This window comes from Corvus cornix, chromosome 13 (assembly GCF_000738735.6).
Source record: "Corvus cornix cornix isolate S_Up_H32 chromosome 13, ASM73873v5, whole genome shotgun sequence".
NCBI classification, from domain to species: domain Eukaryota; kingdom Metazoa; phylum Chordata; class Aves; order Passeriformes; family Corvidae; genus Corvus; species Corvus cornix.
In genome coordinates, this window is record NC_046343.1 from 8,774,821 (window position 1) to 8,787,547 (window position 12,727).

Consider the following 12,727-nt stretch of genomic DNA (forward strand, 5'->3'; position numbering starts at 1 on the left):
ATGCTGCACAGGAGAGGCCAGACTGCCCCTGGGGCAGGGTCTGAGTAGCTTAAATAACACATTTCCATGCAACTCAATTTTCTACACAGCTACTAAGCTCCTGCAGTGGTTTAAAAAGCAGGCATTCCAGCAGAAAGGAAATGAAATGGGAATGGCAGTGCTGGCACTGGTGATTTCAGAGTTTGCTACACACTATGCCCAGAAAACCACAGCTTCCCTGCAGTGCAGCTCTCCAGCAGGCCAGGCACTGGGTGACACAAACCAGCACAGCTCTGTCTGGGAGACCCAGCAATAACAAAGGTGTTGCTCTCAATTGCTTTTTGCTGAGCCTACACACTGTGTGTAAAGCCACTGCAGCAAGTTGATAATGATGCATAAAATGGAAAATCCTCCTGAGCACACCCAAAAGCACCGTGGATGAGCAAAACAATCCCAACAGTGCCGTGTTATTTGGTAATTCTTATTACATGTGTCCTCACTAATATATTCAGAGTTTCACTGGTTTTAAATAGGTGCAACTCCACCCCTTTTAATGTGTTTACTCCTGATTAACACAGTATTAAAAATGACTGGAGTCAGATGTACAGCAGCATTGAGCTCAGGCACAGAGAAACCAGAACGCTGTGGGACTACAGATGAAAACCTTTAGGGGGTGTCACTCCACTGACTCAAATCAACAGGTAATTTGCCCTGGTTACTTCCCCCCTTGACCTATCTACCCTCTGAGGCCAGGGTCGCTGGGTACCTGGAGAATAAAACCACAGTGGGGTTATATGTGCCACTATCACACATCAGCGGTAGTTCTTTCAGCATTGCAAAACTTGCTGGAAATTGTTTGGAGAATTTTCAAAGTAAGTTTTCAATACTTTTTGATTCATCTCTATAGTCACAGTGCTACTCAAAGGTTTGCTGGAACAGCTGCAGGCAGTGGAGGAATCATAGAGAGACCACATGAAACGCAGCCTGGTTTCTGCAAAGAAAGGATATTCAGTTCCTCTGCACCATTCCTCTGAACCATTTTGACTACTTTGGGGACATTAAATACTGGAAATAGCTCAGAAAGCATTTGGCTCAACATCTATGTCTATATATCACAAGGACTACTATATAATGCAAGGATTTAAACCAGGTTTCAATCCATCCTAACTTGAAAATATAAGCTAAATAATGCCAAAAATATCGTTAGAATGTAAGCACTGCACACAGCAGACTCCTAACTTCTTCCAGGGATCGTTCCATACTGAAAACCAAATATTGAACACACTGCCTCATGCACGTTATAGTTTTACATTATCAATCAAAGACAAATTTTTCTTACAGGATTAGCTTCCTCAACCAGGTGACAGTGAGATGAGATGAGATGTAGTACTAGTACATGGGAATCAGATCATCTTGAATTCAGTTTGCCTTAAACAGTTGTCAAACTACAATCTTGGCTGACAACAACATTTAGGGACCTGAGTTGTGTAACAGGCAAATTTTTGTTTCCATACTAAACACAGAGAGAAATTGAAGACCAGTCCCCAAATTTATCACTTAAATATAATGAAAGCAAGACAATGTATTTTCCTTAAAGTGCAGACCAAGCATTCAGACTTGCTCATTACAGCCGTACACAATTCATTCTGTCACATATCTGTAGGCAAGTGGAGGGGTTTATTTCTCCAGTTTAATTCTGGGTCTTGACTCAGGCTCTGAAGCTACTCAACAACCCCAGTTCCCCTACTGGTTCTACTAGTTCTGCTTCCAAAATAGGGCAAAGTTCATTTTTTTCCTCAACATTTGTTTATAAATTTCTTAATTCTTGGTTGTAGCACATCTCAACCCATGATCAGTAGGCTTTTCTTCACTTATTTGTAGCTTCTCTCTGTGAAGTTCTGTGGTCTAATTTGAACATCTTGGCCTTGTAACATATTAGCTAGTTCATTTGCTCTTAATTCAGTCATTCAGCAATCTGATCTGGAGATTTCTGTAGTTACACAGTATAACTTCTAAGGGAGTTGATCTACAAAATTCTACTAACATTTTTCAGGTCTTTAGCAAATTTAAGCAGAGGTTTGACATATTTTTTTAAAAAAATCTTCATTGATCTCCTTTTAATTACTTCCAATTAAATTACTGGAACTTTAGATATCTCTGGCACAATGTCTTCATATTTCATGTTTTCAGTTTTTTAAATATACATAATTACTGCTCTCTGGGGGGAGAAAATCCCTCCCAGAACTGGAAGAGAATTCAGCAATCCACACCACAGGATGCAGCATGTTCTGGTCATCTTTTTTAAATAGCCTCAGTTATAAATAAAAAACTTCTTTTTGTCTTTTTTTGCTTTTTTTTTAACAGAAATTAAACTTTAAAGGAATGTTGTAAAATTATGGGGTTTTTAATATTAATTTTGGAATTTTCTCATTTTACTTCTTCTCCCATACTGGATGTCTGTGATGGACACAAAAGCCTCATGCAAGGGGAAGTTTCCTCACCTGTGCACCAGCTGCTTGCGGCTCACACAAATCGCGGTCTCGTAGTCATGGGTGACACACACTTTGTGTGGGCTGCACTTCACCTTCAGGCAGGGATCTCTGGATGGATCAAGGGCTAGAAAAAACCAAACATATTAAAAAAAGAAAGTGAGAAATGCATGCAGAGGTCTCTCTTGGCAGGCAGATGGCAACTGGTTAGAACGAACACTCCCACTCATGAGTGAACAAATACTTTGATATTTTATAGTACGTGCTGCTGTTTTCAGACTGCATGTGAAGGAGAGAACTTTACACAGAAAGATAGATGAAGAGCTTAAAGACTGATTATTGAGCAGTGATCTAATTGGCATTCACATTAATATTAGACGTGAGACCTGGGGTGATTTAACAATCTACATCACGCTGTTTATTTCTCAGAAAAGCTATGTTTGGATAAAATGTACTCATATAACAAAATGACCAGTATTTAACTGACATAATGCAGAGTGCTAATAAATTTAATTTCACAGATGCTGTAAAACTGGCATATTATTTTCAGATATTATGTTGAATTTTTAATTTTTACAGCTAAGCATCCCCTGTATTTAAAATGCTTGAGTAGAAGAGCAGTAATAACAACAAAATACTCCTGGCTTTCATACAACAACCTGCACCAGCAGCAGTGCCATCAGAGGTGGGATTAGACAGCACAATGAGTTGCTGTCTCAGAGCAAATATGTCCAGGCTCTTGTCCCATATGAAACTGCAAATTTTGGAACTTTCTCTGTCTAAATTCATTCTTCTACAAAAGGAGGTTTCTAAAGATCAGCAGTAAGACATTATCTGCCAAGATGAATTACAAATATTCAAAATATGGTCATATGAACACTTCAGAAGGGAAGTCCCAGCCATACAGAGAAATTTCACTTTTGAGAAGTGATTTTTAGAGAAGCTCTTTTTGCACGTTCTGTTGCCACGGATTTGACTTCCTGTTCAATGTCTTCAAATCCCATTTTATCTCTCCCATCCCTCCTCACATCTTGGTCCATTCTTGGAAATGGGCAACTCTTGGTTTGATTTTGGGGATGGTATAAAGCTCTTACTGCCATTTATGATAACCATTTCTCACTTCTACTGAATAATCAGAGAAACTTTCAAAGGAGACCATTTGAAGTACAAGAAATTTCAGTTTGCTATGTACCAGATTTCTCTGAGAGCAAATATATTTCCAACAAGCAGAGGATTCTTCTGCTTTCCTGCGGGTCTGAAGTGCTGCAGCTGTTCTGTGCTGGGTTAAACAGCCACAGCTACAAGCTCCTGCCACATTAACACCCATTACACATTTGTGATGGGCAATTAAGCTTCACTAGTGCATATGTATTTACTGGAATGCCTTTGGTGCAAGACGGGGAAATCGTAAAAACAAAGCAAAAGTGTTAAAAGCTTTTTCTTTTAAACCATTAAAACTGATAGAAGAGGTGAAGTGAGCAAGGAAGGAGAAAAGACCATCTGTTTCCTACACCATAAACAATAAAGCATCAACATTCAATGTGTTGCCATTAGGAAAACACATAGGCAGCGTTTGAGCAGCCAGGGTCTCTCCCACTGGAAAGACCAAAGGCTGTTCAGGGATGTTTTGCTGTTGCCTTTTGGTGTCTTTTTTAAGCCAGACAGATGAGAAGCATCTGATTCCCTGCCCTTTACATTCCCAGAACACTAAGAGTGAGAGACACCTTCTAAATCCTCTTACTTCATACTCACTGGAGACTGAGTTAAGGACTGAAGCCGATGTTTGACAGGGATTGAAATGGCAAGCCACAGTTTCCTGAGCTGGCTGTCTACCTGGATATTCTTAAACTGCAAACCAGAGTGAAACACCCTCCTTCTGCAAAGCCTTTAATGAGTGAGCACCACTTGGAGTGTGCAGGGTCACCACATCATCGTTCCAGTGGCTGAGGTAATTCAAAGGTCACATCCACACACAAATTTAATGACCAGAACTTTTGCTCGCTTGCAGCTGGCCTCGCTCTGTTGCCAGAGCCCATGCACGTTGTTTGCTTTTGCTGGTGACACATCCTCAATGTAAAATGCTGCATCAACAAAAATCACTGTGCAAGCTGGCTGGGAGCCCGGGGCAAAGAGCTGCCAGGAGCACTGGGCTGCTGGCGAGCACAGCCTGGCCTTGTGCTCATAGCTTTCTATCAGCCAAAACCTGCAGAAGGGGGGATGTAGGTTTAGCCTGGAAAGTCAGTACTACTTTGGCATGAATAAGAAGCAAAATTTAGGCCCACATGGTCTATGTGACATCATGCACAGCTGCAATACTTAGCATTTTTTCACAGTAAAATTTACCCTAATCGGTGAAACCATTTCAGGAACCATTTAGGTCTTTTAAGGCAATAAAAACGCATGCAGTTCTGAACAGCATCACACTATACATTACTGGTAAAAGTAACATGACTTTCAAATATTTTGAAATTTAAAAATTGTCTATCCAAAAAGAAAAAATACAGTGGAATAGTCATCAGTTTGAAGGAAAGCAATGGATGAAGATGTGGCTGGAAATCCCAGCCACCATTTCCTTACAAATCAGGCCTCAACTTTCTTTACCTTAGTGACTTGATTCTAAAATCTGAAAACAATCATAATGTTGACAATAATAAATAAAGCAACTGATGTGTTGGGTGCATTATTTCATTCATGGTGGAAAAGCTCATGAAAATCTTTAAATAGAACACATAATAGAAGCATCGTTTATTATTCATTACAAACAGTCCTTACGTGCAGTTCAAAACAGTAGTTTACTGCTTTATCAGAAGACAGCAAAAACCCCACAATGTGGATTATTATTTCTTGATATTTTTTTCCCACTTATGCAGAATGCATGATCCATATGAACATAAAAGTTCAAAGTAGCGCTTTATATGTCTGCAAAGTTCCTCAACATGTTAAATACATTTGGAAGGTTGTTCTACTGCTAAGCAACACACAAGCCCTAAGGAGAGCTTGTAATAAAAAACAATTTCTGAAATATGCTAATCAAAGATCATGCTTTGTTAATCAGATTTCTACATGACTAGGAGCAGACGCTGATCATCAGAAGAAGAACACACCCTTGGGAATAAGATGAAACATAACAACCATATTTGTCATTACAGTTCTTTTTGTCCTAAAGCAATGAGTATGAAATCTTTGAAAATGAAGAGCTAAAAGTACAAATGAATAAATAAAGTGGGAAGAAGATGTTACTTTATCAGCTTGAAAGGAAAACTACAGCAATCCCGTCTCTATGTCAGGGAGTCTGCACTCAGCTCTGTCTGCACAGTAATAACAAAAATACCTTAAGCCTGGCTTTGAGATGTGAACATTTTTCCACTTTTTCTTTAGGCTGAGTCTGAAGATGAAACTGATATGATTAATTAATCTCACTTTAGAGTGGGTGAGCGTTCATTCAACATTTATGTAAGGAGATATATGTCCAGCCAGTAGTGGAATCAAATTTTTCACTTGGACATAAATTTTTTGATGAAAACCCACTTCAGTCATCCTGCCTATCATTTTGTGAACCCAGGCTCCATGGTTTCCTGTTCCGAGCATTTCCCATGGATACTTGGTCTCTAAGGGAAGTGTCCATCCCAGGAGGTAGCTGACTGAAATATAGTACTGGACATCTCAGTATAATCATTTTCAGAAGACTTTTATCTTGGAAAAATTTAAGAAATTAGAAAAAGTTCATCTTGGCTCATGAATCTCTCACTCTTCCTCACTTTACGTCCAGAGGTAATCTCACTCTTCCTGACTTCACACCCAGAGGTTTCCGCCACTGACATTTGCTTTCTGGGAAGCCATCCTTGTACTCAGAGCTGAGAAGTCTCTTCCTGAATTGACAGTGCAAGGGAAGAAGTAAATAGAGGTGCAGGGTGCAGAAATCTTGTCCTTAAGCTTTTTTTTTTTTTCTTTTGGTCTAGGTTTTATTATGCAGAGCAACCGAAGTTCTCTCTTAAAACTATAAATCTTCTGTGGTAATCTCACAGAGAGACCAAAATAACTGGTAGATGATAAACACCAGGGACTGCAAGATTGCATCAGCCTCCTAACCTCCTAATGGTGTTGACATTGCTTTCCAATACCAAAAAGGTCTACAAACACCAACTGCATTCCAAATCTCTTTCAGTCCCAGCTTCACACAGCAGACCAGAGAACTCTCCCTTATGAACTGAACACACTTTCCCTCTCCCCTCCTTGCACCATTCACCAGAGCTGTGGATTTGCAATATAAATCAGTGTTGGACAAAGACCTACCAACAGCGCTTGAGATACTTTTCTATTACATTTCACGTTTTTATTTATTACCACTGTAAAAAAGACTTACGACTTGCAGGAAAATCTCAGTTCAGTCAATGGCAGTGCAGGGAGAAGTTGCTCTGTAAGAATGTAGCTCCATATGTTGTGCCGGTGGGTCACCGTGTTAATCACAACAGAGAGAATTTACTTTTCACACATTTGACTTTAAAAGGGTGATAACAAATAAATACTTTCAATGTCTCACAGCAATGGATGTGTAATCCTGCAGAAACTGTACAACTAGTTCACAACAAGATTTATGAGCTTGATTCTGTTTTTACGACCATTCCTCAGAGGGAAGAGAGTAATTTCAAAATGTAGCTATTTAGTGAAGCTGAAATGAATTGCACAATCAAAATCATTATGTAAATATTGGGGGGTTTGTTTTTAAAATTGCCTGCCAATAAGTACTATGATCACTCAATGACAAAAATACTCCTGCATAATGCAATGTCAAGAGCAGTTGCTTTTATGCAATCCCCTTGGAACTGTTCTGACTATACAAGTAAAGAAGAACATCTGCTGGGAGAGGCATGATGAAATGGAAAACGAGACCTGCTGTCTTCAATGCAAAGATCCTAGTGTGTACTTTAATACAAAAGAAATTGATAATAAAACTAAGTCACTCAATTAAATGATGCATTGCATTATATGTGTGCATTTCACTATCATTATGTGTTAATTGATTCCAGCTATACTCCACAAGCAGGCAGGAGAAGGAAAGCACAGTTCCTGGCTGTAGAGGCCAGGAAATGGGCAGGAAAGGGAAAGACAGGAATGGGAAAGCTGTGGACATGAGCAGGTCTGGGCAAGCAGTGGACAGAAGGCTCTGACTCTTCCTCCCCACTCAGCATGAAGCTCAAATGGCAACTAATGTCAAACTTCAGATCTAGGAGGGAAAGTTTCAAATCAGCATCATGTGTCCACTTCTGGCACAGTGACGACCAAAGAGAAAGTGTGACTGAGGCAGCTGATTAGTGCCTTGGTGGAATTTTACTCTATGCTGTCCTGAAAGCCATCATAGAGCAAATGTGAAGGAGCCATTAAGCCAGCTTAAACATGGTAATAAAAATTCCTACAAACTGCTCTTGATTTTTGCTTGAGAAAGGACATGTTTTCAACACATGCTGGCTAAAACCAGCTTTGGCTTTAACGTTTCGGTCATTCAAAGTGCCCCACAGCCTTCCCATCAGAGTTAGAGCTTCTTCAGCTTTATGATGAATTTATGCTATTTTTTCTAGGGTGAACATGGTAATCCATATTAACTTAAAGAGTACATCTCTGTGAAGGCATGCTAGGCTTCCAGTGCTCTACTGGTAAACTTGAAGCAATCCGTGTGCCGGGGTTAGACTGCCCGTGGGGCTCAATCCAAGTGCAATGGTACTACTCCATCCCCCTTGTATGGACAAGACGCCCCAGGAAGCCCTTGGTGGAATTCCAGGCTTTTACAGCCTTTCAGAAGACTTTGTTCTTTGTTGGAGCTAAGTGTAACATTTATTCTCAGAGATTATATTAATAACTCTGGTTTTACAAAGTGTTATTTAACAACAGATTACAAGACTCACCCACTATATAAATGTAAATAACACCAATGGTTTTATTCTGCTTCTGCAAATCTTCACATAAATCATTCGGCTTCATTAGGGAGAACGTTTGTGTTAGACCACCCCCAAGTTTAGGAGAGAACACATCTTCCAATAGCCAGCTCAAATATTTAAGTCTCTCTCTCTCCTCAGAGCAGTTTGGATACAGAAATCAATTCAGTTGAAAATTAATTACTGAATGTTTCAAACATGTATGTGAATTATTTTCAGTAAATGGAATTTCCCAAGGCAGTTAGGCAATAACATCTTGAACTGTCAGCATTTGCTCCATCCCTGTGTAGTATTTTTTGCACAGCTTTGTTTTGGAAAACTCTAACATCTGAGTGGCTGAAGATTCTGATACAGTGCACAGAAACATCTATTTTAATTTTTACAGGCACTTTAAAAATCACTTTTTATAACTGACATATAATTGCTTTTGACATTGCTGAGGGCCATCCAAGGCAGAAGATGCTTCAAAGGACTCTACAGATTTCCTTTCTGAAGCAAAGGATAAGAACCCTTGGTATTTAAATTAATTTTTTTAATGAATACACAGAAATTCAATGCAGTGAAAAAAAAAACAGGCAAAGAAAAGAGAAATAGGACAGGACTGGAAGTTAGGAAATGTGCTTCCACTGGTGGATGTGATAATCAGTCACAACCCTCAGTGCAGGTGCCCTTTGCATGAACAACCCTCCTGCCCGCAAGGCAAAGGCTCACCCTACATGCAAGGATGGCTCACTCACATCAGTTCAATGGAGAATGATCCTGCACCAGTGCCACGATGCTCCCCTCAGTTCCAAGCACTTCCACTATGGGATAATTTGTGCTTGTACGTGTCATACCTGAGGGTGCGTTTCTGCATATCCTGGCACGCTGAAGGCAAAACAGACTTTTAAAAAGCCCCCTGACAGAAGGATATTGGTCAGATGTTCCATTCAATTATTAATTCCTGGAAGCAGTGGGATATAAAAACCACCCCATTCTCCAGGACTCAGAGGGCTTTGGTATATATTTAATGATAGCAGCTCTACAGCTTCTGTTTTAGAGTCCCCAAAACCCCAGGGGGTCCAGCTTCAAGCTTCCTGGGATGGAAGTAAGAGCTTCAAAAGACTGCTCCAATCTTTAGTTGGTGGAACAGGAGGAAATACGGAAACCTCTGTGTCTGCCTTGCAGGGAGGGCCCAGTTCTGCAGGATGTGTCATAAGAGATCCTCAGGACAGGAGCAGAGCTAAACGTGACCATTTCCTTCCGCCATGTCAGCTCTGTGGCCTCTCACAGCCCTGGAAGGACCCAGTCGCTATCCCAGGCTCTCCAAGTGATCTCCAGCACGCCAGCCTTTCCCTGCTCTGCCCAAGCAGGTTGGGAGAGCCTTTGCTGACCTCACGCCTCTGCCCCCCGGGTGCCTCCAAGCCCTGCCAGCCCTGGTCTGGAATGGCACACCCTCCCTCAGACTTTCAAGTTCAATTTCCTAGCTAATGAGAGTGAGAAAAAGAGAGAGGCAGACTTGGAGCTCTACACTGGTAGATCAGGCTGGCTGATAACATCTTGCCACAGGATTCTAAGTCAGATTCAAGTTTTGTAAAAAGCTGAGGCTGTATTTTGCATATCTGTCATTGAATGTGGGTCCTGTGACACCACCTGATCTCCTTAAACCTCCAGATCCCAGTGCCAGAACTGAATTCTTTGTTTCTGTCCAAATGCCAGAAAGATTTTATTCTCTTTGCTGATAGAAAAATACTGAAAATAAAAAATAGAAAGGTTTAATAATGTCAAAGCCATACAAAAGACTGTAAATCATCACAAATTAATGAAAAAGGAGAAAGTATATTTAATTTAACTTTGAGATTCTGAATGCTTGGACTTAATAATCCTGTGGTAAGTTTGAAATGCTGGATATAATTTTTCCTGTGAACTGATGTAGATTATTTCTGCTTTCTGTTACACTGCAGTGAATTATAATTTATTTAGTGGGATTTCATTTAATACAAATTATTTTACTCCAAGGCCAATGAAAACAAATCAGGTTATACCTTCTTCAGAAAATAATATTTGAAGTTATTCATGCATAATTAAAGATATACCTTTCCCATTTCAGATTAATACAAACATATATTTTAACGTGCTCAGAGAGAAGTTGCATTGTATGTTGTGAAACACTTCTGTAATACTTCTGAAGCTGTTGGAATTTAACTGAAGTAGTAATATAATGGGTAAAAAATTGCTGTGATTTAATTCAGATAGCTAACTCATAGGATACTGAACCCTTTTCCAGCTCTGATTAAAAGCTATAATGAAGTTTAATACTGTGAACTATGTATGATTAGAAAAAAATAAAATTGAAACAATGTAGAACTCCTCTGTATTTTTCAGGAGGAAAATCATTAACCAATCAAATTTTATTATTCAATAGATATTTTTTGTCATTAAATCTCACTTCAAAACATGAACAACAAGCCTATCTTTTAATGCATATTTTTAGAGGTAATGCAGAAGAAAAACTGCATCACTGTTAGTACTGATTCTATCAGCAAATAGTAAAAAATAAGGACCAAACTGGTTTTACAAATCAGTATTTCAGTATGCATAATTACAACTCTTCTCTAACACAGCACTGTAGAGAGCTAAGCAAGCAATAAAAATTCTGGGTAGGAATTCTCTGAAAGGATGACAACGTTGCTCTATTTGTCAACAGGCTGAATGTCAATGTCGTTACAGTTACAGCAATTCTCAGCCAGGCTGCTGCCTACCTCCACGTGCCTGTATGTAAATGGGAAACGAGATAAGACATTCTGCTCTGGAAATGAGGAAAAACTCTAGTTTTTCCATTAAGTTCCTATGTTTATTTTCTAGGATAAATGAAACAGAATTTGGCTCCAAACATTATCAGCTATTGCAGATAAAGTATATAAGCTTGTCCCTAGAAGTGCTCAAGGCCAGGCTGGATGGGGCTTGGAGCAAGCTGGTGTAGTGCAAGGCGTCCCTGCCCATGGCAGCGAGATGGAACTGGATGATCTCTAAGGTCCCTTCCAAACCAAACCATTCTATGTTTCTGTGATTTTATACTTAATGAATAAGGTAGAACACTGATAACATTCTTTGAAACAATATGTCAGGGAAGAATCCCCAAATTTACCCTTTTTTTTAATGTTCTTAACACTTTAGTGCACGGGCAGTGGCTGTCCTAGTCAATGGGCCAGGAAGGAAACACTTACATTTTCTTCTTGTTCTACCATTGCCTTTTTCATGCCTTGGGATAAATGAGTTTGTCACTCTGCCTCAGTATCTTTTTCAGCATTTAAAATGGGGATAGCAAAACTCAGGGTCTAGAAATCAGCCTGGGTCTCTTGGAAGGCATCACAGAACACAAATGAAGAAGCCTGTGAATGACTTGTAAGGGAATGATTTCAGAACAGCCAAATTCTGCGGAACTAAGAGGCGTTTCATGTTCATTTATGGCAGCCTGATTGTCTCCATGGAAACACAGGAAAAACACTTCATCTTCTCCATCAACAGAAGAAGAAGATTTGTTTCCATATTACATGAGTTTTAGTGTGCACTGAGCAAAACAAATACTAAAATAAAAGACTCTTGAAAGACTGATTTCATTATGAAAAGAGCAGTTTCAGTCCTATCATGTGGAAGCACCTCCTGCCAAGGTGATACCACTGTGGAAAACCTTGCAAGATGGGCAGTGTTCCATGGAACACCTCTGGATTAGAGATGAAATGGAAAAATCACAAATGTGTATGTTTACAGGTAAAGTATTCATTGTCAGAAGAAACCATTAGAACTATTAAATTATAGGAATTTTAGCCATGAGACAGAATCAAAACTACCCCGAATGAATGAAGGCTGCTTCTGCTGCTGCTGCACATGGCTTGTATTTAATCTAGAAACAGGAAACACATCAGAAGTGTAAATTGGCTGGGGCTGACTGGTGTAATAGATTGTTGCCTAATGGAATTTTCATTGCTTCTGAGAGGAATTACCTAAGCAGGAAAAGATGAAGCTTCTCTATGGATAATCAATTAGTCATATAATTGATATCTGGAAGAGGCTTAAATGGGAAATAAATGAAAGGACAAACACCCAGCCTGCCTGGTTCTGAAGTATAGTGAATATAAATACAGCAAAGAGAATTCCTTCTTCAAGCATCAGTTTAACGGAAACAAGTGCTGGGAAAACCAGTGAGTATCTGATACCATTCCTCACTCCAAAGTGCAGGAGAGAAGCTCAAATAAAGACGAAAATAAAGAAAATAAAGATGAAAATCCATAAATTACAAAATCATTTTGTAAAAATTGACTCCACTCTGCTGGAATTGATCAGTAATTG

At 39.5% G+C, this 12,727-nt stretch overlaps 1 protein-coding gene across 2 annotated transcripts in view; it reads right to left on the reverse strand.

Moving 5' to 3' along the window:
- Window positions 1-12,727, reverse strand: part of SPOCK1 (SPARC (osteonectin), cwcv and kazal like domains proteoglycan 1) — a 279,195-nt gene that overhangs the window by 117,092 nt on the left and 149,376 nt on the right. For both annotated transcript variants that reach the window (XM_039559692.1, XM_039559691.1), the window contains one exon: window positions 2,481-2,595. In XM_039559692.1, the coding sequence (XP_039415626.1) occupies window positions 2,481-2,595 (115 nt within the window). The remainder of the gene's footprint in view (window positions 1-2,480; window positions 2,596-12,727) is intronic.